Source organism: Myotis myotis, unplaced genomic scaffold, assembly GCF_014108235.1.
Source record: "Myotis myotis isolate mMyoMyo1 unplaced genomic scaffold, mMyoMyo1.p scaffold_m19_p_31, whole genome shotgun sequence".
Classification (NCBI taxonomy): domain Eukaryota; kingdom Metazoa; phylum Chordata; class Mammalia; order Chiroptera; family Vespertilionidae; genus Myotis; species Myotis myotis.
The window spans coordinates 2168309-2195203 of record NW_023416337.1 but is presented as its reverse complement, the minus strand read 5'-3'; the positions used below and the strand labels follow the sequence as shown (position 1 = coordinate 2195203).

The window sequence follows — 26895 nt, the reverse complement described above, 5'->3', positions numbered from 1 at the left end:
TTAGGCCAACTCTGGCCTTGCCTTTACCCTCAGCCTGTAGGGTCTAAGGTCATGGTCACAGAAGGGTCTGCCGGGCCGTCGTTCCAGAGCCCCCCGAGGACAGGGCCAGGGTGGGACCTGCAGCATCCTTGGTGGTGCCATCTTGGTCCAGTGGTGAGAATGGTTTGAAAACCTTACTGTCTCTCATTGGAGAAGTTTTTATGCCATTTAAAGCAGCACTTCTCAACCTTTTGACCACAACACACAGTAAAAGGTATACTTTGCATCTTGACTTAGCGTGCGCACACATGTATTTCAGAGTCGAAATGTGTTACAGGAGACAGCAGTCACCCTTATAAAAGCAGTGCACTTAGAGAATTTTCCTTTCAGTTTTATTTCATTAAAAGTTGGGCCCCTGCCGGTGTGGCTCAGTGGTGGAGCATCGACCCAGGCACCCAGAGGTCACCCCTTCGATTCCCAGTCAGGGCACATGCCCAGCTTGCAGGCTCGATCCCCAATAGGGAGCATACAGGAGGCAACCAATCAGTGTTTCTCTCTCATCAATGTTTCTCTCTCTCTCCCTCTCCCTTCTCTATCTAAAAGTCAATAAAACATTAAAAAAAGGAAAAAGTTGATCACACCCTTAATATGAACCCAGCACCCTGACACCCTCTGTTCTAATTCTGTTTGGAAATGCCAGCCCCGACTCCAGAGCTAATTTTACAGGCCACTGGTTGGCAAACACTGACTCAAGGCCCCTCGGTTATTTCTTCAGGAATCGTTTAACGAATTAAGCAGCACGGCCATCTAATCATAGTGACCTGCCATATAGCAGCTTTAGGTAAAGGTTTAGGACGGGGATTCTCCGGATGCGTGGGTTTACAAAAGGATAAATTGGAGGGCGCTCTAGCCTGCCTGCCCCAGCAGCACTCGGCGTGGTGCTCCGTCTGGAGAGCGTGCTCCACAGAACCGGTCCCGGGACTCGGGCTCCCCACGAGTGGGCTCCAAGGAACCTTCCGGGTGCGTGCAGGGAGCGGGTGAGAGTAGCCAGGACCGGAGTTGTTCAATGTCCCAGCACCTGGAACATCACTTTCAGAAATGAGCCCTCACTTGAGATGTCTGGGGGGCGGGGGGGGGGGGGGCGGGGGGAGGGAAGATCCTACAGGAGTCAGCCGGGACAGCCTATGGCCGCTCACCCCAAGAGAAATGCCAGGTTTGCTTTCTCGGGCAGCCGCCCTCAGGCAGCACCAGCTCCGCAGGATGGGGCTGAGCTGTGCACACCTGGCTCTTGGGCCAGTTTCTGTTCTGAACTGTCACATCGGCCAGAAGTGACCAGGAGGGCGGTGGGCGGCGTCACCGCACAGCGCACGGGGTCTGGCAGGAGCCAGTGCCCTGCATGGACACAGCTGTTGCCTCAACCTGTGGGCTGTTCTTCACTTGCTGTTTTACAGGCTCCGTGTGGGCTCTCATTCCCCGTGGGGTCTCCACAAAGCACTTGACACGAGCCCAGGAAGGGGCTGCATGACGGGCTTTCCTACAGTAAATACCTGGGCAGGGCCCAGCACTCTGGCCCAGAGCCTGCCCTGGTGCCTGGTCCCTCTCCTGGGGTAACAGGGGCCAGCAGCGCTGCTTGCTGGGCAAACGGGGCACTACAAGTGGGTGGAGCTGGGGCAGCCCAGGGACTAAATTCCCACAGCCCCGCGGGATGTGTAGGGAAGGGGGCCTCTCTTTTGCTGTCCAAGGTCAGGTCCTTATCAGCAGGTCCTTTGCAGGTCAAGGTGGGTGGACCTCTGGCTGGTGCCTGCCTTTGGGCCCCGAGTGTGGCAGCCTCCCCTCCAGCCCCCGTTCCTCCATGCCAGGCGTCAAGTTCTTCCCCTGGACTGCTTCGGCCCCATCACTCCATCCTGGCATGTCTTGCCCGTAAAAAGCAAACCTGCAGACCCCCTTCGAGGGCTGCTTCTCTGCTCCTCCTTCTCACAGACCTCGCCCTGTGCAAGCCCGCCCTCTGCCACGCCTCCCCTGGCTGCCAGCACCCCTGCCCTAGGCATCCCCTTCCTCTGCTGCTCCGGCGCCCGCTCCTGCGCTGCATTGCCCAGGGCTGCTGACCGGTATAGGGCTCGCTCCCCTCTGTCCCACGAAGGCCTCCCCCGGCTGCTGTGATCTTGCCTGCGGGCTGGATGCTGGGAGAGAGGCCTGGCCCTGACACCTCCTCCCCAGCCTCTCCTAGTAGAAGCTGCCCCCCCCCCCCCCCCAGGCCTCATGGGGCGGCTGGCACTCCACTCGCAGAGCCCAGGTTCTAGCAGGGCCCAAGGACGTGGCCCCTGGGTCCGCAGTGGGAGCTTCCTGTCACGAAGCAGCACCAGCTGGATGGGGTCCTGGGCCTAGTTTCCCTTCTTTTTTGTTCTACTTTTGCTGCTTGTAAGTGTAGCCTAGAACCTTCTGTCTGGTTCAAATCAGGGTGGCTCGGTGTTCCCCGGGCTCAGCCCCTGTGAGAGCCTTGGGGAGTGAAGATGGGGCGGGCGCCGGCGGGCAGGGTGGAGGGGCACCGGCGGGCAGGGCAGGGACACCCCCTGACGGTCTCCTGCTTCCGCAGCCGCCTTCACCATGATCGGCACCTCCACGCACCTGTCGGACCAGTGCTCCCAGTTTGCCATTCCGTCCTTCTGCCACTTTGTGTTCCCGTTGTGCGACGCGCGGTCCCGGGCGCCCAAGCCACGCGAGCTGTGCCGCGACGAGTGCGAGGTGCTGGAGAGCGACCTGTGCCGCCAGGAGTACACCATCGCGCGCTCCAACCCGCTCATCCTCATGCGGCTGCAGCTGCCCAAGTGCGAGGCGCTGCCCATGCCCGACAGCCCCGCCGCCGCCGACTGCATGCGCATCGGCATCCCAGCCGAGCGGCTGGGCCGCTGTGAGTCCCGGCCCGGGGCCCCTCCTTCCTGTAGGGCCTGCGGGAGGGCTCCAGAGCAGGGTACCGGTCAGCCCAGGCCACAGCGCGCTGGCCCTGCCTGTCCTGGGGACACCAGGAAGTCACCACCGCCCCGAGCCTCAGACGCCATTCCCTGCGGCGGAGCAGTCTGCCTGCCGGCCGGCCGGCCACAGGGCACCAGGGCACAGGCTGGTTCCTTCCTCAGGCCCGGGCTCCCCGAGTGGGCGGGGCTCCTGACACCGGAGCCTGCTCGCTGGCCTGCTGCGCTCCCCAATCCTGGCTGCAGGGCTTACTCGGTGCGACGTCGGACAAGTTGCTTAAACATCCTTCCACCTGTTACATGCGAATAGTAACACCTAACCCCAGGCCTGGCTGGGAGAGGGGGGTCTCCCCCACCCCAGGCGGAGCTGAGCCCGTGCTCCCTGGTGAAGGGTCTGAGGATGGCCAGCTGGCAGCCCCTCTCCTGCACAGTTTAGCTTTGCTTCCAGAGCCGGTGAACACGAGGCTGGCTGAGCTCATGCTGGGGGGGGGGGGGGGGGTTGCCGGGTGTGGGCCCCAAAGTTGATTCTAGGGTCATGGGATCACTTCTGGCAACGTTCCTTCCCCCTGGTGCACCTCAGCTGAATTAGTGAATTTGGGGCTTTGTTAAATTATTTTTAATATACAAGCCTCTGGTCCTGGGAGACCCCAGTTTGAGTGCCTGCAGGCAGACTGGCTCAGTCCTAAAGCCTGAGGTGCTCTCCCCGAGCGGGGCTGCTGCTCTCAATCGGCTCCTAACCTCTCTCCCCTCTCAGACCATCAGTGCTACAACGGCTCGGGCACGGACTACCGAGGGACGGCGAGCACCACTAAGTCAGGGCACCAGTGCCAGCCCTGGGCTCTGCAGCACCCCCACAGCCACCACCTGAGCAGTGCAGACTTCCCGGAGCTCGGCGGGGGGCACGCCTACTGCCGGAACCCCGGAGGGCAGATGGAAGGCCCCTGGTGCTTCACGAAGAATAAGAACGTGCCCATGGAGCTGTGCGACGTGCCCCCGTGCAGTAGGTTCTCTCTGTTGTGTGCACTTGGTTTGCCCTGGCCCAGGGGCTAGTGCTGTCACCGCCCCCTCCATGGCCACGATCGCTTGTTTTATGTAAAACTCTTGCTGGTTATAAAAGTAATAGCTGGTCATTATAGCACGTTTTACATCATAGAAAAGTCTGAAGAGTCATGTGCAAATCACCCCTAATTTCCTCACTGTTTGCATTTGGCTCCTGTCAGCCCTTTTCCTGTGCATGGTCCTGGGACATTCAGGTTGCATCTTGCTTCTCCATCAACATTATTACGTGGCATTTCCCAGTGTTAGCTGGGGCCCCGGAGGCAGCTCCTCGCCGGGGTCTGACCGGGCCCTGCCTGGCCTCCCCAGCTCCCACGCAGCTCGGCAGAATGAGGGGAAATTAGAACCTGTGTCTCTTGCCCATTGGCCCTGCAATTTCTCTGTTGGGTTATGAAAAGGAGAAGACCTTGGCGTTAACGGTTGCAAACTGCAAACATTATTATCCCGTTTCCCAACATTTACTCCCACCAGCTCCACTCGGTTGGACCCCTGAGATTGGGCTGCTCCTGAGTTTTCCATTTTGGAGCCTGGAGTAGAGGGTTGGAGGGAAATCACCAGGAGAAGACTGATCGAGAGGCAGTGGGTGAAGCACACCGAGGCTCACCAGCCGCCCAGGAGCCTCTGCCAGCAGCAGTGAGGCTGGCCTGCCCCCAGCCTGCAGCGATGGCGGGGCCTGCCCCCAGCCTGCAGCGATGGCGGGGCCTGCCCCCAGCCTGCAGCGAGCGGGGCCTGCCCCCAGCCTGCAGCGATGGCGGGGCCTGCCCCCAGCCTGCAGCGATGGCGGGGCCTGCCCCCAGCCTGCAGCGATGGCGGGGCCTGCCCCCAGCCTGCAGCGATGGCGGGGCCTGCCCCCAGCCTGCAGCGATGGCGGGGCCTGCCCCCAGCCTGCAGCGATGGCGGGGCCTGCCTCCAGCCTGCATACTGCGCTGCGGGTCCAGACCTGGCACGCCCACCGCTTGGCCGCTCAGCACGTCTTCAGCAGCATGCTCACTGCGGAGTAAACGTCAGGCGTGGAGATGTCAGTCAGATTACCGCACAGCTACGCAGTGAGGGCTACAGGGTCTGAGTGTCCTGCAAGGATGTGCCTGATTGGTTCAGGAGCAGGAGCAAGTTGCAGGCCATTAGCTGTGTTCTGTCCCTCCCCCCTCTTACCTCCTTTCTCTTCCCTTTCTGTTTTCAGAAAAACAAAAAGAAAGAAAGCTCTGTGTGTGTGTGTGTGCATGCATGCATGTGTGCGTGTGTGTGCATGCATGTATGTGTGCGTGTGCGTGCATGCATGTATGTGTGCGTGTGTGTGCATGCATGTATGTGTGCGTGTGTGTGCATGCATGCACATGCACATAAGCCCTATATTTCAGGGTGAAGTTTGGGGAAGATGCTCATCAAACTTTTAGCAGTGATTTCCCATGACTTACAGATACATTAAAATATAAAACGTTTTTATAATGAGTAGTTATTACTTTTGTAGTTACAACAGAATCAAAACATAAAGGAAAAAAATGCATGTTCTTTGACCCAGCAATCGCAGGGATCTTATATTGCAGAAATATTTGTAGCTAGAGGGCAGAAATGCCAGGATATTTGTTACAGAATTACTTGTAATGGCTGAATAAGCAGCAGACAAGTTGTTTGCCTGTAGGGGCTGGTGGTACACAGGCTAATGCATGGCCACCAGAGGGCGCCCGGAGCTGTCTGTCCTGAGAGCAGCGCCAGGTCCATTTTTCTGCCACAAAACCAGAAGCGGGATGCGGATGATGTGACTCTATGAACTCAAACTTCTATTTTATGAAACGGACGCTTCTATGTATAAAAATAATTGAATATTGTTATTCCATGTTCAACTTAAAGTCAGGGGGACAGCAACCTCTTGGCCGTGGCATAGCCTTTGGTGACGTGGGCTGTTAGGACTAGTACAGCTGTTAACATGCACGGGCTGGTTGTGATTTTATTTGTTTGTTTATTTTGTTAATCCCCTCCGAGGATATTCTCCCCATTGATCTTTAAGGAGAGTAGACGGGGGGAGGGATTGGTTTCCTCCTGCACACACCGACTGGGACCAGGGGTCAAGCCTGCCACTGAGGTACGTGCCCCTGACCAGGCTCAAACCCGAGATCCTTCAGCCTGTGGGCCGGCACTCTAACCACTGAGCCACATCGGCTGAGTGTAATTTTAAAAAGATAACGATAAGATAAATGTCATGCTCGCGTTTGGGCGGGCTCTCAACTCTGACGGTGGCCTGAGACTGTGGGTGCTCCCCGAGCCCTGGTGATGAAAACTGAGTTGCACTGCCCGGGGCTTCTAGGCCACCTGTCTCCGGAGGCCCGGAGCGGCCTGTGTGGCCTTATTTCATTTGGGAGCCAGGAGGCCAGGCTGGGTCTGGGACACGGCTGTGTGACTGTAGTGGCGGTAGAGGTGGGTTAGCTCCTCCAGAGACTGTGTTGGCCAGAAACCGCTTGTCACCTTTCAGGTGGAGAGCTCATTGTCCACTCGTCACAGGCACCACGCCCATGTGCGAACTCTAGGGCCGCTGCTCCTGGCCCTGCAGGGGGGCAGAGTGCTGCTCCCCTCCTGGCCCTGCAGGATGGCGCTTCCGGATTCTGTGCCCCTGCTGCCTGGGTCCCTGGTTGGTCGGTGCCACTTAAATGCTCTTCTAGTCATTGTCCTAAGAGAACATACTGATATTAAAAAATGTGGCCCATCCTAGTGTACGGGATGAAGAACAGGTCATTTCTAATCCCAGTCCTGAGCTTCCTTCACTAAGGACATGGGTTCGTGAACATGAACCTGGCCGCAGCTGTCTCCAGGGGGGTGCGCAGGAAAAGCGGGGGCGGGAGCTGGGAGCCACCTGCCGGTGCCCGCATTCCCATTGCTCCCAGGGGTGGCTCAGGGCCCATTCCGCAGTGTAGTGTGCATCGCCCTTGCTTTTCAGGCTGGGCTGTAATTTTGTCCTTCGTGCAGCTGACCCGATACCCTCATGTGCTTAAATGTTGCAGTTGGAGGTGGGAGGGGCTGTTAAAGGCGATGTTTTCTGAAGCTCACGGATGCCTTGCCGCCCACAGGCCCCCAGGACGGCAGCAGGATGGGCATCCTGTACATCCTGGTGCCCAGCATCGCCATCCCCCTGGTGGTCGCCTGCCTCTTCTTCCTGGTCTGCATGTGCCGCAACAAGCAGAAGGCGTCGGCCGCTGCGCCCCCGCGCCGGCAGCTGATGGCGTCGCCCAGCCAGGACGTGGAGCTGCCCCTCATGGGCCCGCACAAGCAGGTCTCCCCGCCCCTCTGCCTGCCGCCGGCTTTCTTGCCGTGCTCCACGCTCCACACTTACCTCTTCCACTGCCTTTCATTCTGTTGTTTCTTCTCTGAAACATGCCAGCACGTTGGTGGCCTCGGAGAATGCGTAGTGGGCGTTGGAACTCCCGTCCTGGCAGCGGGCTGCGCCCTTGGCCCGAGCCCACCGAGCTGCCCTCACACGAGAGCTTCCGCTGTGCCCACCGAGCACAGAAGGCTTGGCAGGGCCCCACCACCTGAGGTCAAAATGGCATTTTTAAGGGGCTGGGCCTGCTTCCCGCTCAGTTGGGCTGTGGTTGGTTTGCTTGGTTGCATGTGATTTTCAGCAAAGGATGGCGCCAACAGTCTTTTTTTTTTTTTAATATATTTTATTGATTTTTTACAAAGAGGAAGGGAGAGGGATAGAGAGTTAGAAACATCGATCAGCTGCCTCCTGCACACTCCCTACTGGGGATGTGCCCGCAACCAAGGTACATGCCCTTGACCGGAATCAAACCTGGGACCCTTGAGTCCGCAGGCTGACGCTCTATCCACTGAGCCAAATCGGTTAGGGCTGGAGCCAACAGTCTTGTAGAGGAAGTGGGGACAGTCCCCACCCCAGGGGGTCAGGATGGTGAGGACCAAAAGCAGTGCCAGTCTCTCCCTGGTGCTTGGCTGCTCTGCCTTGGGGGGCCACGGACTCTGAAGGGCAGGGGCTCCTTCAGCTCTGTTTCCAGGGGCCATGTAGTGTTCAGGGCAGGAGTGGGTGGCTGGACCGCAAGGGGGACATGGAGTCCCTTGGGGCCAGGGAAGCTCCCAGAAGGATGGGGGCCAGACACAGAAGGGCGAGAACCGTAGAAGCTGAGGTGCAGGTTTGCATGGATTTCACTCACGTGGTGCGTCCGTGGAAAATTACCTAATTGAGAGGCAGCACCAGGAGAGCAGCCGGGCGGGCTCTGAAAGTGCAGAGGTCACTGCCCATCGGGGGCTGGAGAGAGAGCCAGGTCTCCCCGGGTGACGGACGCCTGCGCTCGGCTTGGTTAGCGCGCAGCGAACAGGTGTGCATGCACCGCTGCCTGGTGCTCAGCGGCTCTCGGGGCATCATTTGCAGCCTGATGGGGATCCGTGGAAGGTTTCAGGCAGCTGGTGCCAGGAGGGCGTGCTTAAGAGCAGAGAGCAGTGTGGGGGCAGGGAGCCAGGAGCAGGCAGGCGAGTAGGTGCCCCCCAGCCCCCAGAACTCCCCTCTTCCCTCGGGTTGCAGTGGCAGGAACGTCTCACCGGCTTCTCTTCCTGCAGGCCAAGCTCAAGGAGATCAGCCTGTCCTCCGTGAGGTTCATGGAGGAGCTCGGGGAGGACCGCTTCGGGAAGGCGTACCGAGGTCGCCTGCTGGGCCCCGCGCCCGGGGAGCCCGCCCAGGCCGTGGCCATCAAAACGCTGAAGGACAAGGCGGAGGGGCCGCTGCGGGAGGAGTTCCGGCACGAGGCCTTGCTGCGTGCGCGCCTGCAGCACCCCAACCTCGTCTGCCTGCTGGGCGTGGTGACCCAGGGCCAGCCGCTCAGCATGGTCTTCAGCTACTGCCCGCAGGGCGACCTCCACGAGTTCCTGGTCATGCGCTCGCCGCACTCCGACGTGGGCAGCACGGACGACGACCGCACGGTGAAGTCGGCCCTGGAGCCGCCCGACTTCGTGCACGTGGTGGCGCAGATCGCGGCCGGCATGGAGTACCTGTCCAGCCACCACGTGGTGCACAAGGACCTGGCCACCCGCAACGTGCTCGTGGACGACAAGCTGAGCGTGAAGATCTCGGACCTGGGGCTGTTCCGCGAGGTGTACTCGGCCGACTACTCCCAGCTGCTGGGCAGCGCGCTGCTGCCGGTGCGCTGGATGTCGCCCGAGGCCATCCTGTACGGCAAGTTCTCCGTGGACTCGGACATCTGGGCCTACGGTGTGGTCCTGTGGGAGGTGTTCAGCTACGGCCTGCAGCCCTACTGCGGGCACTCCAACCAGGACGTGGTGGAGCTGGTGCGCGGCCGGCAGCTGCTGCCCTGCCCCGACGACTGCCCCGCCTGGGTGTACGCCCTGATGGTTGAGTGCTGGAGCGAGTTCCCCGGCCGGCGGCCGCGCTTCAAGGACATCCACAGCCGGCTCCGCGCCTGGGGCGGCCTGTCCGCCTACACCAGCTCCGCGCAGACCTCGGGCGCCAGCAACGCCACGCAGACCAGCTCGCTGAGCACCAGCCCCGTCAGCGTCAGCAACGCCCGCTACGGGGTCCCCAAGCCCAAGGCTCCGCCCTTCCCGCAGCCGCAGTTCATCCCCGTGAAGGGCCCCATCCGGCCCCTGGGACCCCCTCCGCAGCTCTACATCCCCGTCAATGGCTACCAGCCCGTGCCGGCCTACGGGGCCTACCTGCCCAACTTCTACCCCGTCCAGATCCCCCTGCAGATGGCCCCGCAGCAGGTGCCTGCCCAAATGGTGCCCAAGCCCGGCTCGCACCACAGCGGCAGCGGCTCCACCAGCACCGGGTATGTGACCACCGCGCCGTCCAACACGTCGGTGGCCGAGCGCGCGGCGCTGCTGGCAGAGGGCGCGGAGGACGCGCGGGACGGCCCTGAGGACGGCGCCCAGAGCCCCGTGCCCGAGGCTGCGGAGGAGGAGGACGGCTCCGTCCCGGAGACCGAGCTGCTGGGGGACAGTGACCCTCTGCAGGTGGAGGAGGCCGAGGCCCAGCTGGAAGCCTGAGGGTCAGGACTGCGGGGCTCGCTCGTGGGAAACTTCAGCCACTCGAGAAGTGAGCCCCCAGCGCCCCGCCCGGGCTGGTTGGCGCCCCGCCAGGTGAAGTCACTCCGCAGCGCGCTCCGCCCAGAGCTGCGCTGTGGCCATCCTTGGGCTTTGAGCCTGTGGCGCCGGGTGAACGGTGACGCCAGGTCGTCTGCATTTCCCCGAGGAGGGGTCGCGGGCATTGCCCGTGCTTTGAAGGGAATGGGTGGCGTCTGCCCGCCTTGTTGCATGTGGATCCAATGTTGCAAAACTTCGCGACAGGCCTGGCCAGGCAGCCGGCTGGTGGCGGATGGAGGAGCTGCTTTCTCGCCGCTGCCCGCCAGTTTTAGCCCCTTCAGCCCCCAGAGTAGCGGGAACAGGGCGCTGCCCGCCCCCTTCTCCCCCCCCCCCCCCCCCCCCCCCGCAGGCCTGGTAAGCAAGGCTTCTGGAACCGGAGTCCCATTTTAAAACACAACGTGCCTTAAAAAAACCAACGCGATGTTGTATTTTGTGAAGTGGTTTTAGTTGCCTTGTGTGTGTGTGGGCCCGGAGGAAGCCATGTTGTGAGAGCACAGTGCTGTTTGTGTCCTCGGAACCCTGTACAGACCTTCAGTGTAATTTATGTGGGTTTTGCAGGCTATTTTCATTGCAGTATTTTGACCCTAAAATGAGTTAGTAATATAACTGTTTACCTTACCCACCTGGGATGCCACCTGATTGTATTTGGCTGCTGTCTGTAGCGATGTGAGAGGTCCGTTCATTTCAGAGCTCCTGTGAGAAGGCCTGCAGGCACCGCGGACTGGCACAGCTGGTGGAGCCAGGCCTTCAGGCACCGCGGACTGGCACAGCTGGTGGAGCCAGGCCTGCAGGCACCGCGGACTGGCACAGCTGGGGTAGCCAGGCCTGCAGGCACCGCGGACTGGCACAGCTGGTGTAGCCAGGCCAGCAGGCACCGCGGACTGGCACAGCTGGTGTAGCCAGGCCAGCAGGCACCGCGGACTGGCACAGCTGGTGTAGCCAGGCCAGCAGACACCGCGGACTGGCACAGCGCCGCCTGTGACTCCACACCGGTGTAGCCAGTGAAGGACAGCCACGCTTCTGGCTCTGCAGGCTGTGAGGATGTCAGGCAGCTGGTAGTGCTGGGAGGGGGATGCCCACCGGTGGCTACGTGGGCTGAGCCCTTTGCAGCCTCGGGGGGCTAGCCTGCAACCTCGAACTCATGTGAATGTGGATGTATGTTGGTAAATAAATGATGGAAACAAGTTCTGTTGCTTTCTCTGTGAAGGTTTTGGGGGTGAATTACTTGGTGACCTGAAGTAGGTCTTTGGTTTTAAACTTATTCCCTCCTGAGGTCCCAGGACCCCTTTTTAGACCTGGAGCCTGGTTCTCACCAGGGCCCTGGGGCATGAGGCCATGGGGGACGGGCCTCCTTCACCACCGCCAGGGCGGTCAGCTGAGCCGAGTGCGCCTGGGCCAGGGTCACCTGGGGTCAGTGGCTCCAGGGCTTCCAGTCAGGGCTGGTGGCAGCCACCCCGGGGAGGCCTGGGGAAGCTGCTGCCAGCAGGCAAAGGCCCCTGCTGCTCAGGGCCTGCCGCCCCGCTCGGCCTGCCGCCCCGCTCGGCCTGCCGCCCCGCTCTGTTGCTGGAGTGGATCCCACGGAGGGCCCGGCGGGCTTGGAGAGGGATTTGCTTCCTGCTGGTGCAGTGGGTCTGGAGCCAGCAGCAGTACCTTCCCTGCGCCCAGGCCACGGGGTGGGGCTAGGAAAGTGCCTTCTGAACAGATGCCCAGAGGGTGCTGATGCTGTGGTCAGGCCCGCTGACTGCACGGAGCACAGCATTGCCTGTCCCCACGGCCCAGCATCTGGGGCGTGTCCTGCACCCCCACCCACGGCTTCGGTGAGCAGCGTGCTGCTGGGGATACAGCCCACACAGGTGATGCAACAGGGTCCTCCAGCCAGGCCTGGCCTTTCCCTGCTGGGCGGGCCCCGGCCCCTCCTGGCAGGTGCGGCCCAGCTGTCGGGAGGCGCGGGGTTGGATGCAGCCGCTTCTCATTCCCACTCACCTGGGAGAGGAGCTGACCTCTGATGCGGTCCACCTGGTGGTTTAACGGTGCGGTTGGGACCTGAGATTAAAAATGGGAGACAGCCCTTCAGCACTCGCCATTACCACGTCAGGGCAGCCGGCCCCAGGTGGGCACCCCTCTCCCTCTGCTGCAGCCTCCCCCACCTCCCCTACTCCTCACCCCCAGTGCAGGCCCCAGCAGAGCTGTCGGAGACTACAGGGATGCGTGGGGAGGGCTGCTGGCGGAGCAGGGCGGGTTTTAAGGTGGGGATATTTGTCTGGGCTCAATACAGCATTTGTTCGTTAGCACTCATTCTAAATGTGAAACCCAGATGCGGGGGGGAGGTGGGGGTGGGAGCCGCTGAGCAAAGTAACTGCTGGGAGGCTGCGGAGCAACCAGCTTAGAGCTGATGTGGGCACTCGGACTAACCCCTCGGGGCACCCAGAGCCCACCTACCCTGGTCAGCCCTCAAGAGGGCCGTTGGCACAGCACCTGGCCCTCGTTCCAGGCCATGAGGCGGCCGAGGCCCTGACGCCTGCCTCCCCTCCGGTGGACAGCACTGCGGAGACGTCGGAGCCACGTCCGGCTCCTCGGACTGAGGTGAGGGGTTTGACTGAACACTCGTGTCCGACAGCTTCCCACCGAGTGAGGGAAGCCTCGTGGTCTCGATCGGGAGCCACTTGGGACGCACTTTAAACCTGCAGGTTCGCGCCAGCGGCCCCGGACAGCGCGATTGCACAGCGAGGCTGAAACAAACCCAACAGTGTTGGCGGATGTGCGGAAACATTTAATACCTTTTCTGAGATGGAACTTTCAGAAGGTTGTGCCGAAGTAAATGCACTTCAGTGTGGCCTTCCTGGGCCAGGCCTGCTGCCCTCAGCCCCTGCGCTCTCGTGTCCCAGCCACGGGGCGGGGGGGGGGGGGGGGGTCCCGTCGGGGTCGGGCTGGGTTTAGGTAGAGAAGGCCTGGGCTTCGGCTGCTAGACCTGCCCCGAGGACGGGAGCCTCCTCGGCAGTGCTCACGGTCACCGAGCCGTCGCCTCTGCGTGGGTACTGCGCAGCGAGCACCCGTAGTCCTGAGGTTTGGCGGGAAGACCCTCTGCCCCTCTGCTCCCCGCCCCGTACCCGCCCCCCAAGTACACCTGCTTTGGCTTCGATGGATCTTCCTGGTTTACTGGCGCGTTGACTCCACTCCACCTACGTGCTGACCTGCACAAATGGTTCCTGCCTCGCTCGCTCAGGGAGCCGCGGGCCATGGGCCGTGGGCCCTGCGGGTGTGAGGGCCGAGCTGGAGGGCAGGGGGCAGCTGGGAGCCCTCGCCACGCCCTGTGTGCACCGCGGGTGCGTGACGGGCAGCGTCCCCGACCTCATTAGTATTATTTGTGCACAATTTGTCCTGCTCGTTGTCTTTCCAGGCTGCAGTGTTAAGGGTTTAATGAGAAAGTCACCCAGAAAGAGATTTAAAACCATCCCTGGAGGCTGCAGGAGCCACGGGGAGGCTGCAGACTGGCGTGAAGTCCGTCTGAGAGAGGGTCTTGGGGTGCAAGTGCCCCCCCCCCTGTTCCGGCCCCGTCCGGCCCTCCCACACCGAGCCACACCTCATTCCCAGTCTCCCCTGGTGACACCCACCCCCCCCACAATGAGGAGTTAGTTCTGGGCCCCAGGAAAGCCCTTCCTTCTCTCCAGGGGGCCACCCCGGGGCTCCCCTCGTCTCCCTGGGTCTGAGGAGCAGGAGCCGCGCCTGGAGTCCGTCTGGGTCTCCCTCCGAGCAGAGCGGGCGCGCCAGGCCTCCGGGGGTGCTGGGAGCGCTGCGGGCTGTGCGCAGTCGCGGGCCTTCCACCACTGACCTCCCCAGCAGCGCGAGTGGCTGGGGGCCCTCCCCGGACTCCCCGGACTCCCCACGTTCGTGTTGATTTAACTGGACGTCCACGTCTAAGGGTGTCAGCGGGAAACACCACTTAGATGGAGTGGTTGAGGTTGCGGCCAAGTTCTATGAATGTTTAACTTGTTCATACGGCCTTTCAACAGAGTCTTAGCCGCACTGCGGGCCGGATTCCTGGGGAGCAGAGGGGAGCACCGTCCCACTTCCTCAGAGGACGGGACTAAGCAGGAAACACGGTGACGAGGGCACAGCGCTGGCTGAGTTAGGACCCCGAGGGCGGAGCCCGCCTGCGGCCACGGACAGGGTCCCCGGGGACATTAGGTCAGCATCCTGCGTGCCACGCCGGCTTCGCGGCCTGAGCGCGGTCATGGTCTGCAGGATTTCAGACGTAAGCCTCGGCTACCGGCTCTGACTCTGAAGCGCTGAGACCTCAGGGTGACCTCCCCAAGCCAGGGGCACCTCCGCATCAGCCTCGGTCTGATTCAAAAGCAGAAAGCAGGTGTGTATAGGACAGAGGGGCCTGTCGGGCGGGCATTCCGGCAGAGACTACCCCTTAGCGACTCTGTCCCCACACAGCCAGAGGCCCTCCCCTCCCTGCACAGAGGGGCAACAGAAAGATGGATCGGAACACAAGGCCAGCCGAGCGCAGCTATGGGTGTGGGTGCAGCGGACGGGCGCAGGGCGGAGCGGAACCCACCCTCCCCGTCCTCCCACCCTCCCCGTCTTCCCCACCCTCCTCAAGGCAGGGCAGGAGCAGGAGCAGGCGGCCCCCCACGTGGGCTGTCTCGGCCCCATTTCCAGAACCCAGCCCATAGGGACAGCAAAGTCGCCTGATAAGACCCCAAAGCAGACACGTCCCAGGCTCTCTCCTCTGACCTAATCTCATGGGACTAAGGGCGGCATCATCTCCTGACAGCAGAGGCGAGTGACCAGTGTCCCCTGATTTCTCACCAGTGAGGACATCAGACTCACTACGGCCAGGACGCCACTGCCCGGGGACTCGCACTGCTCCGGGTCCATCGGGACCTGCAGAGCCTTTCGCAGGAGCAGAGGGGTCTGTGGCCGAGGGTGACTGGGGAGCCCGCAACGCAGGTCTGAGCCTGGACATCTCCGCGCCACACACCAGAGCCAGGATTGCTCTCAGGAGCCGACCCACGGCTCCCTCTCCTCGCCAAAGTCCCAAATGTGCCGTTTTCCTCTTTGTTTGGCAACAGAAATTAATAGACATATTTGGCGTGCTGGCTGTTTTGTTAAGCTCACCTGTATAAACTGCTCGCAGCACACCCATCAGGCCTGTAATTTCCTCTCGTGGAGACACTAAGCTACACTTAGGTTAAACCAGGTGTTTCTCTAAGATTTTTTCCTTTCCCTCCCCCAGGTGAGGGCTGGCCTGGCTCAGGCTCAGACCTGTGCCACCTTTCCCAGGAGCTGAGCTTCTCACCGAGAAACCTCACTCCCCTCAGAACCGTGGGGGGAGGGGGGTCTGTTCCCACTGCCACAGGGGAAACTGAGGCCGGAGGACTCCGGCCGCCCAGCGCTCGTTTAGGGAAGCGGGCACTGAGCCCGTGTGGCAGCTTTGGGGGCGGGGACAGGAGTGCAGCGGCCAGGCCTGCTCCCACCCCCAGGTGCCGTGGAGTGGGTGGGGAGGGCCTCCTGCAGCTGAGCCCGGGCGGTGCTGGGTGGTCCGAAGTGGGGGGCGGGCACTCCTCCCAGGTGGCTGGCTCCCTGGTTCCGCCCGGAGGCTGTGGCCTCCAGAGCAGGGTCTGCACAGGGCGGGTCCCCAGGAAAAAGGCCCGCCCCCGCCCCCCGAGATGTGGCCCATTTATTTCCTCTCCATCAGTTACGTGGTGTTCATTTAACAGGAAACCCACTCGGTAGAGAAAATGAACTTCATGATTTTGTTCCCTCCGCGGGGAAGCTTCTTTCCTGAGTCGGAAGGTTCTTCTGAAAGTGGCCTCGGCGCCTCCGTTGCTGTTGCGCTTTACAGTTTTGCATCTTACGCCCCATGTGACAGAGCTCAGCAGGCCCCGCCTTCCGGGTGCGAGGCCTGACCCTCCGGGAGCTGAGAGCAGAGCACAGCCCAGCTGGGGGGGGTGGGGGGGGGAGAGCAAACTGCCCCCCGGAAGGCCCAAGTATCACAAACATGAGGTGCTCCCCGGGAAAACCAAAAATCTTATTTTTAAAGCGCCCAGGTTTTAAATGCAGTTTTAGACATTTAACTGCTCTAATTTTTAAAGCTGTCTCTGGGGGAATTTTTAAAGATATGTTTGTATTGATGTTTAGAGAGAAGAAGGCAGAGGGAGAGAGAGGAACATGGACCAGCTGCCTCCTGCACGCCCCCTGCTGGGGGCCGCCCGGGAAACCCAGGCATGTGCCCTGACCGTGACCTCCTAGTTCATGGGTGGACGCTCAACCACTGAGCCACAGCAGCTGGGGCGAACTAGGAATGCTCTTTAAGAAAAATATCCAGAACCCTCCTAACGTTCTTAACCACAGATGCTAGCACTTACCAATCACAAACTCTTCAGAGACCAGCGCATTTCCTACACTTGGCTGTGATTTTAAACCATCTTTACACTCATGTGGAAGGACTGAGAGGGAGCCCTGTTCCACCTCCACGCTCACCCCTCCCGGCACCGGCCAGAGCGCCCCTGGGGGGCTGCCACCCTGGGTGCCCCCTGCCGCTGTGGAGGGGGCCGCGCAGGTGCCGCGCTGGGGCAAGGATGTGACCTGTTATCCACCTGAAGTCCAAGTGCCTGAGGCTTCGAAAGTGCAGACTCACAACGGTGGGTTTGGAGGACGTGAAGGTCGACAGACGGGAGAGGCGGCAGCGAGAGGAGGGGCCTAGTTGTGCCGCAAACCCACCTTGCCCACTGGAGCCGGCACGGGGTTCTGAGGGGCTGGGGAGCGGGTACAGGAGGTGCTGGTGGGGCAGGTTGCGATGGGAGGACCCCAACTTGGCCATTTATGGTGAAGGCTGTCGGCACCGATCTTCCTGGACAGCAGCCCCCTGGCTTCTGAAGGCCCCGTGCTCAGGCCCGGTCCTGGCCTGGCCCTTTGGTTCCATGGGGGGAGGGGCCACCCTCGGTCCTGGTGCCGCTGGGTGCTCTCCTGGGCACCTGCCTCGCCGCCGGCCCCGAGGTGCTGGGCTGCCGTCTGCGCTGGTTCTGCAGTCACAGCCCAGGGAGCTGGGAGCTGGCGGGTCGGTTGTTTCCTTTCTTCCCTGCGGGCAGATCTCCCGAGGTCCCGTAGTCTCTGGCGACAACAGTGCCAGCTCAGTCACTCCCTCGCTCACACTTGCTGTCCTTCTCCCTGTCTCCCCACTTGCCTCCCACTCTGTGTCCAGGAAACCCAGTGTAGAGAGATGCCTGATGGATGTTCAGCCAAGGATGTCAACCACGCCCGTGGGCTGTTCAAGCTTGGCGTTCAGGGGAATAAGGTCGAGCTGGAAATGTACATTCGGGAGCCGTCCACACAGACATGGCAATCCGACCCATGGCTGGAGAGGGAGCACCAAGGGAGGTCAGTGTGGGTTAAAAACAGGCGTGAGAGTAGCCATGGGGCACCCCCTGATCGGCTCACGGAGAGGGAGGAGGGTGCTTGGGCTCAGCCGCCCTCTCTCTGTGTGGGCTTTGGGGGAGTGGGGGCGCCACTGCAGGTCTTGACGAGAGAGGCAGAGGGCTCAGGAGCAAATTGGAAGGGCAACTGAAGAGAGAGCAATGAGCAGATGTGATCCTTCACAAAGTCTCGTGTCCATGGAGACAAGAGGTTCAAGGCCCCTATGATCCTCTTGTTCTGTTAATAATCTATTTTCCTGTCTGTATTCTTCTAAGACTTTTTCCTTCCTCTTCTATTCACCAGTCTGTCAGGCTCCAGCTGAGTGAGTTGGCTGCTCCGGCTGCCATGGCAAAGCACAGACGCACTGGACAGCACGTGCTGCCTCCCAGTCTGGAGGCTGAAGTCTGCGCCCGGGGCTGGCGGGCTGGTGCCTCCAAAGGACCGTGATGGGAGGGCCCGTGCCAGGCCTCTCCCCTCGGCTGTGGGCAGCGGCTTCTCCTGTGTCCTCACATCGTCTCCGCCGATCCACGTGTGTCTCTGCGCCCGCACTCCCCTTCTGAAGAGGACAGTGTACTAGAGGGGCCACCAGCTCCGTGTCCGCATCCGCTCATTCCGTCGCAGCAAGCCTGTCTCTAACGCAGTCTCATCCCGAAGTTCTGGGAGGTAGGACTTCAGCCTTCAATGCGGAGGGAACACAATTCGACCCATAACTCTGAGTGCGTGTCTTTAAAAGCTTTCGCATGATGTCACTGAGCAGACTCAGCCCACCCGTTTGCCGTCTGATTCCGCATTCCGGCCGGGGAGTGTCCTGTTGGCTTGGATACGTAGCCTCCATGCTCCCTTTCTCTTTTCAAGTCACTTTTTTGTCACATGTCCGTCTCCTCCCGCCTGCCCTCCAAGCCTCCTCTCTTCCTCCTCACTGTTCCCTCTGTGTCTTTGCTTTATGTTCTGAGATATTCCGTTTGCTTGGTCGTCTATGGGAGACCTGCACAGAGACCGTCCTACCTTCCGTCCATGTGCTGAGCGTTGAAGACCACGTATGTCCTCTGCCAAGTCCTTTCACGCTTCGGGTGCAGCTCCTTGGGAACGGACCAGCGTGTGGGTAACTTTCTCGCCGCCCCTTCACGCCGCCCAGGGGCGCACGCCAGCCCGTCTGCGGTGCCGACCGCCTCCCTCCGCAGGGGGACCCCGTGGTGGCCGCTCCTGGCTTCCCTCCTCTGTCTCAGGACTCGGCACATCACTCTCAGGAAACGCTGTCAGAGTCTCTTACGCAACCGTGAGCCTGTGTGCGGTGGACGGCAGACGTGCGTGTTTACCTCATTGGGTAGCGGCCAGCGGACTGTGGCCACAGGAGAGAACCACTCAGATGTCCCCACCTGCCCGGGCGCAGCAGCCCCTCCCCACAGTGGAGGTGGGAGCAGGGCAGCTCAGGCAGCCCCTGCCCAGCCGGGTGAGCTGCCCGCAGATGCCCTCGGGACTCGGCGGCTGCTTAGAGGTGACTCTCCCAGGGTGGTGGCTGGTCTTGGCTGAGCTCTCAGTGGACCCTGTGCGCCTGGTTTGGGCTCCGGGTCTCCAGGCCAGACAAGACCCCTGTGCTGTGGGCCTGGGCAGCCGCCCGCACTCGCCTGCTCCCCTGCAGACCCTGGCCGCACCTGTGGCCGCACAGCCACAGCTCCCTGCTCTGCTGGCCTCCCTCCGAGGAAGGGAGAGAAAGCGGTCAGAGCTCGCCCCCCAGCTTTCCTGAGCCTGTTTCCCACCCTATTGGTTGCCCCTCCGCATCCATTCCCCACCTCTCCTTCCCAGTATCCCTGAGTTTCGGTTGAGAATCCACGTGGGCCTGGAGATGCCGGCTCCACCTGGGCTGCAGGAGCAGAGCGGCTGGCCTGGGCAGCCTCCCGTGGAGTCGGTCAGGGACAGGCACGTGTCGGAACTGCTGGAGGGTCTCCCTCTCACCGCCTTTCTGGGTGTGTCAGCAGCATGTGGAGCCCCCGCAGCCGTCACCATGGAAGCCACTGAGGTTGAATCACCTGTGTGAAGGCAGAGCTGAAAGTCCTGGATGCAGAGGTGCCTGGTGACGTTGTCAGGCCGGGGTCCACCTTTTAACGTCCGGGCTCACGTATCCCCTGGCTACGTCCGCCTGAAGGGCCCACGGACCCAGCGACCCTCACATCTCCCCGGAAGCCATCACTGTCCCCCCCGACTCGTTCTCCGCCTGGTTTCCCATTGCAGGGAGGCCCACCACGTGAGCGCAGTGCTCGGCGCTGTCTCTGACCCCTGCTTCCCCGCCTTCTCCAGGTCTTGGTAAGTCATTCGGTCGTGTGTCTTCTGCTAGGAACTGCCCACGTCCCACAGTCCTGCCCGCCCTCCCGTGCAGACCGTGGTCGCTCTCACCAGGTGACAGCAGCCTCCATACTGTGTCACGTCCTCCTGGTCTTCTGGTCCATTCTCCGCACGATGGGCAGGTGGACCTGCTTCGGCTGTGAATGGGCATGTCCCCTTGGCATGGCCCTTCGCGGGCGACGCACCGTGACTCGGGTGAGCTGCGTGGACCAAAGCCTCCCCTCTCCCAGCAGGAGGGGCTGCACCCTCACGGGCCCAGGCTCCGGGTTGGACGCTGGCTTTTCTCAGACACCCCCGGTGCCGGTCCCGCCCAGGACGAAAGCCGCCGGGGGCCCGGGAAGGACGCGGGGTCAGGGCTGCTCGCTCTTGCTGACCCCTGACTCGTGTCTCCCCATCTTGTCCCTTTCCTTTGAGAACACACTGCACTATCTGAGCATGGAGACGAAGAAAGCGCCTAACAGCAGCGTTCCGCTCTGGGGATGTGAGCCGTAACTTTCGCCAGCCCTGATGTCCTGACTGGCGCCTCCATCACATTTCTAATTTGGTTTTGATTTGCACTTTTCTGATTGCTAGAGCGAGTGCCCACCTTTTCGTGTTTCTTGACTGTCTGTGTTTTCCCCCATGAATTGAGCCATCCTGTTTTGGCCTGATTCTGCTGAGTAGCTCTTCGTTTTCTAATGGTTCTATAGGAATTTTTATATATTCTTAATGTTAATCCTCAGTTGGCCAGATGAATTAAAACTATCTTTTCTAATATACTGCTTGATGTTTAACTTTATTTATATCTGTCTTACAAAACCATTTATTTTTAACGTCATTAATCAGACTTAATACCTATTCAACAGTTCCTTCCCTAGCCAGATGTCCCGTAGTAGCTGCCTATATTTTCTTCCAAAAATTTTTGTTTGCTTTTCACATTTAGGTCTTTAATCCATTGATAATATGTGTGTGTGTGGTATGAGGCAGGAAAATAACTGTGCTAGTTTTTTCCTTAGGAGAGCCAGTTGCCCATCACTGTTCGTTAGGAGTGGAGGGCTCTCTCCCAGTGAAACACACTGTTCTATGCATGGGTAACATACATGTATGTATGACACAGGGAAGAGTCTGTTTCCAGACTGTTTTCTCCAGTGGTTGGTTTGCTAAACACATTTTAAAAACAAATGCTTATTTAAGATCATAGAGCCCGCCGGCATGGCTCAGTGGTTGAGTGTCGACCTATGAACCAGGAGGTACAGTTTGATCCCTGGTCAGGGCACAGGCCGGGTTGCAGGCTAGATCCCCAGTAGGGGGCATGCAGGAGGCAGTCGATCAATGATTCTCTCTCCTCATTGATGGGTCTGTCTCTTTCTCCCTCTCCCTTCCCTTCCTCTCTGAAATCAATAATATATATGTATATATTTTTTAAATCATAGAAATATATTTAAGATTCCATTTGGGAGTTTTATGCTGCTCACCTATGCAAATATGTTGCGGCAGGTTGAGAAATTACGTCTTGCATCACAATCAGTTAACCCTGACTCACCCACCTCACACATCTGGGAGGAGAGCTCAGCAGGGCCGGCCAGCCTGGCCAGCCTTTCGTTGCATTCTCCGGGGCTAAGACCATGAGATCAGGGCCCGTTTCTCTGCCTCAAGGGCAGGGGGCACTCGGCGGTCACCTCCTAGGCAAGCAATCAGCAAACAGTTGGTTGATAAGCAGTTCGTCTGCAAAATGAGATTTTTTTTTCTTAATATCTAAGCTATAGTAATATAAGTCTTCAGGTATTGCACCACCCGTCCTGCTGTGTGTCCTGTCCTCCCCTCCCCTCCCCTCCCTTTTCTTTTCCAGCTCCCTAGCATTTCCTAATGCAGCCGTGAGGTTTGAGGGTTAGCGCTGCAGCCTGGTGTGTGGAGCGGGTCCCTAGTCTCCAGAGCGCCATGGGGCTTGCCTGGTGAGATTGTGGCACAGCTTTGGTTAGTCTTGTTTTCTGAAATGGCATGCACTGAGAACTGAAATTGCTGTTTTTCCTTTTTCACCTTTTATATGTTGGCAATGAGACGTGAGGACAACTGCGGTTACAGCCCCAAGTGCCCCGCACCCTCCATGTGCCACGTCCATAGAGGCCCTTCCCTGCGGCCCGCGGCGCCCTTGCACGTGTGTGAGGCTTTGGCTGGGGCCTTGCTGCGGTCTCTCTCCTTTGCCGGCTTTGAAGAACCAGCTGCCAGGAATCCTAGTGCCAGGGGACAGACTCTGCCAGCAGCCCGAGGGAGCGTCCCGATCCGCCTCTGACAGCCCCGGCCCAGCTCAGAGCCTGCACTTGCCTGGAGAAGCTGCGGCCACGTGCTGTCTTGGCTGCTGGGTGGCGATCGGTGATTGCCGTGCAGCCACAGAAGCGAGTGCATTGCCTTCCAGGTGATCTCTGCCAGCCGCTCCCCGGGCTAATGCGTGTGTTGGTTGGAATGTCCCACCAGTTCCCATGGGCTTGTGCTTCTCCACGTGAGCTGGGCTGCACGCTTGAGAGTGGTTCTGTGACCCACGGCTTCCCCCCTTACCCTGCCTCTGCTTCCTGTGCTCGCAGAGCCGGCACGGGCTGACAGCTGGCGGGGGACCGGCGGGCCTGGCCAGCTCTGCTGTCCCCCAGCCTCCTGCGAGGGCGGCACTCAGCTGCCTCAGTGCGTGTCTGTTGAGTAAATGGGTAAATGAAACACAATTGGTATCATTTTTTTGTTGTTGTTGCATCATTTTTTTGTTGTTGTTGCCGTCATTCTTGGTCTCGGGCTTGGGCAAGTGTTTTATATACGGATCATTAAGCATGAGATTAGCTGAGGATTTATGGTTTGTCACATAGGCCTTTATTATGTGAGGTACTGTCCTTCTATTCCTATTTTATTGTTTTAATCATAACTGGATGTTGCATCTTATCAACTGCTTTATCTGCACCTATTGATAAGTTCATGATTTTTATCCTTTTTTTTATTAATGTGGTGTAGTACATTGATTGATTGGTGTATGTTGAACCATCCTTGTGCCCCTGGAATGATCCTCACTTGATTGTGATGTATAATTTTTTGGATGCACTGTTGTATTCGATTTGCTAGTATTTTGTTTAGGATTTTTGCATTTGTACTCATCAGATCTTGGTCTGTAGTTTTCTTTTTTGTGTGTTATCTTTGCCAGGTTTTGGTATCAGAGTTAAATTGCCCTCATAGAGCTGTCAATGGAGTATTAAGGTCTCCAAATATGACTGTGTTTTGATCTATTTCTCCCTTTAGTTCTGTGAGTAGCTGTTTTGTATATTTTGGTGCTTCCTGGTTGGGTGCATATATATTAAGAAGCCTTATGTTTTCTTGATGTAGTGTCCCCTTTATCATTACAAAGTGTCCATATTTGTCTCTTGTTATTTTCGTTATCTTGAAATCTATTTTGTCAGATATAAGTATGGCTAAACCTGCTTTTCTGTGGATGTTATTTGCTTGGAGAATCATATTCCACCCTTTTACGTTGAATCTACCTTTGTCTTTGCAGCTTAGATGTGTCTCTTGTAGGCAGAATATGGTTGGGTTTTGTTTTATGATCCACTCTGCTACTCTGTGCCTCTTTATTGGTGAATTCAGACCATATACATTTAGGGTAATTATTGATGTATGAGGCTTTCCTATAGCCATTTTATCTTTTGTTCCCTGGTGGCTTTGTGCCTCCATTGTTCTTTTCCTTTATGTTTCTGTTGTTTTTTGTTTGATGGTGTTCCATACATCTTTCCCGTTTCCTCTTTTTTTAAGCTATATGTCCTGGTTTGAGGAATTTTGTGTGTGGTTACCATTAGGTTTATGAAGAATGAAGTTGCATATATACTGTAGGGTTTTCCCTTTTGAGTGCATCTGATAATCTTCCTTTGCCAGTTCAGACCTTTCCCCTTCCCCTTGTGTGTTTTTGTTATCACAAATTATCAAATTATCCCCATTTTTTAAGATATATAATTTTATTGATTTCAGAGAGGAAGGGAGAGGAAGAGAGAGAAACATTAATGATGAGAGAGAATTATTGATTGGCTGCCTCCTGCACACCCACTACTCCTTGGCTCTTGGAGAACTTATTCCTCACAAATTATCCCTGTTTATGCTGTAATTTTTTTGGTTATCTTACTTGTAGTGTTGTGACCTTATGTTTTTTGTTTCAGGTAGAATAACTCCCTTGAGAATTTCCTGCAATGGAGGTTTTCTGGTGATAAAATCCCTCAGCTTCTGTATGTCTGGGAATGTCTCTATTTTCTCCTTCATATTTAAAGGATAGTTTTGCTGGATATTATTCATGGCTGATAAGTCCTCTCTTTCAGACGTTTGAGTATTTGGTTCCACTCTCTTCTGGCTGGTAGTGTTTCTGCTGAGAAGTTGGAAGAAATTCCTATGGGTTTTTTGTTGTAGGTCACTTCCTTCTTTCCCTGGCTGCTTGGAAGTTCTCTCTGTCTACACAGACCACTTCCCCCAAAGGGATTTGTGTTCTCTTGTCGCCTGGGACTGCCCTCGTGGGCTGTAGATAGCGCCAGAAGACTTGCCACTGTTAGCTTTGCTCTTCTCCTTAGAAAGGCCTGTATTTATTCCCAGCATCCTTGGCTCTTGGAGAATTTATTTCTTAGAGTTGTCCCATTATGGCTGATATTTCCTCTGCAAATGATTTAGTGTGAAGGGAAGTGCTGGCATGTTTCGTTTCTAACAGTGATTTAGAAACTTCGATGTAGATCACTGGGAGGGAACTAGGCTTTCTACAAATCTGGTATTTTCCTGGTGAGCGAGGGTAACCAGGGACAGGAATCCGCACTACAGAGTGCTGACTCTGTGACTTTAAATGACCGACTTCAGCTCACTCACCTCATCACAGCCTCATGAGGGCGGCGCTGCTGTTCGGCTCCCACACAATAGGCAGCAGATCCAGAGAGAAAGGCAGGCTGGGCAGCTCCTGGTTCAGATTCCACACCGAGGCTGCTCCCATGGGCCCTGGCCTGGCCTCGCCCCGCATCCAGCACAGAAAACACAGAAGGCGGCGAAGGCCTCCTTGGGGACTTGTGTTGTCATTGCTCGTTTCCTTTGTAGCATCAACAAGAGTGAGCCACTAGCAGTGGTGCAACGAAGCAAAACCTCGCCTTGGACAGTACAATCGAAGGGACCACGGAACCCCCGGCCCCACGGCACAGATACCCCCACCCTATGGCCAGATTCCTCCTGTGTGGGAGGGAGGTGGGTGGGGAGCAATGGGGCAGCAGGAAGGTGGGCGAGGGGGCCTTTGAGGGACCGCACGGTGAGGACGACGGTGGGGACACGAGATGTGGAGCGTGTCACAGAGGTCCCTGCTGTTGTAAATAACTTTATGACGTTTAAAAGAATCAATCCCAGAAAATAGCAGACAAAATGGGATTCAACTAAATGGGATAGGATAAACGCACCTGAACTTGGTTTCTGCAGGGCTCCATGGCAAGGAGAGGAAAAAGCCAGAGACAAAGCTAAGTGGGGGTGCTACTTGTCCTAATTCATCCGATTTGGGAGGGTGGGCTGCCGGAAGGCGATGCTAGCCGCACCCTCTCTGGCATCACACACTGCAGTCCGTCAGTGTCAGTGTAGGGATTCCTCCGGAGACGGAGTCTCTTCCCCGTCGCATGCATGTGCTTGCCAGAGCTAATGGAGTCCATCCTCAAACGATGAGACAGGCGCTACGAAGTAAATTACACTGATTTTAGCTGCAGTAAAACCACGTGTTTTCAGTTGCATGATGAAGAATATGTATTAACGCGTTAGGTGTGAAGTTAAAGGCTCTGGGCATGGACCCTTCTTCGCGTCCCTGGGCCTGGCGTGTTGCTCTGGTTTGCAGTCAGTGTCACATGAGGCTGCAGATCACTCCTCACTCAGGCACTGACAAGTCCCAGTGAGCTTGTGGCCCTTTCGCAGAATGACTTCTCCGGGCCCATTTCACCTCCTGGCGCTGCCGTTTCCTTCCCGGACTTGGTGCCTTAGCGAAGGCTTCTTTCTCATGAGCCTCTCCAGGTACTTTTGTCTCAGAGATGCATGATGGGCGCCAACACCCACCCTTTACCTAGCAGATGGAAGATAAGGGCTCTGTCCCCAATATTTAGTTTGTATTTAAAATGTGCTCAATCAATAGTGATAGATTACAATTTAAGACAACCTTTAATAATGTAGCCAGAGGACAATAGGCCTCATTCCCCCCTTTCCCCCCCTTGCCCCCCTCCCCCCCGTGGAAGAGATATTTCCTGTGTGCTTGTCGGGACGTAAGAGGAAATGACCTATTGAAACTCAAGAGCAGGCAGCACAAATATAGTAGAATTGTTCAGGCCCTGTATGCTGCTGCTCTTTGGAAGCACACAGAGATTTGTAGACTGTTTTTTAAATTACTCATCAAGTATTTCGTAGTTGTCTATTTAACAATGACCCAGGCGACTCTACTGGATGCTGAGAATGCAGCAACTGTTAGGGACAGAAGTAGAATATTGGAAACTAGTTATAATGATAAAAAATCTTAATCCTGCTCTATTAACCGTAATGGCTCTGTTCTGATGAGAGAAAGCACGTTCTCACCTGGCTGAGAGTGTGCGCCTGGGACATGGGAGTCACATGGGAATGCGGTCCGTCCTCCTTCCAAGAACTGCCTGTCATTATGGACAGATTACAGCCTCGTGGCCAAAACAATCTAGTCCGGGAGGCACCTGCTCTTTACAACCCGCCCCGTCACCTGTAATCTGGTCCCGGGGCACCTGCCCCGTGAGACCTCCCCCCACAAGCCCGCAAGCCTGCATGACTTGTAACCTGTAATGGTTATCCTGGAGTTCCTACTTTTTCACGTAACCTTTGCCCTTCTACCCAATATAAGCAGCCTGCTTATGGGGGTGCAGAGCAGATGTTTGTGGCTGACCTGCTGCTCTCCTGCACAGCCGGCAGGATTGGAATAAACGCTCATATATGATCCAACCCTGCCTCTGCTGAATTGGCTCAAGTGGAGACAGGCAGCCCGGACCCCTGGGCTTCTGGTTATACAACCACACCCAGG

At 57.9% G+C, this 26895-nt stretch overlaps 1 protein-coding gene across 1 annotated transcript in view; it reads left to right on the top strand.

The window, feature by feature from the left end:
* Positions 1-10439, top strand: part of ROR2 (receptor tyrosine kinase like orphan receptor 2) — a 195027-nt gene extending 184588 nt beyond the window's left edge. The window contains exons 6-9 of the mRNA XM_036302401.1: positions 2573-2887; positions 3700-3945; positions 7061-7263; positions 8562-10439. Coding sequence (XP_036158294.1) covers positions 2573-2887; positions 3700-3945; positions 7061-7263; positions 8562-10004 — 2207 coding nt within the window. The 3' untranslated portion in view covers positions 10005-10439. The remainder of the gene's footprint in view (positions 1-2572; positions 2888-3699; positions 3946-7060; positions 7264-8561) is intronic.
* The last annotated feature ends 16456 nt before the right edge of the window (positions 10440-26895 follow it).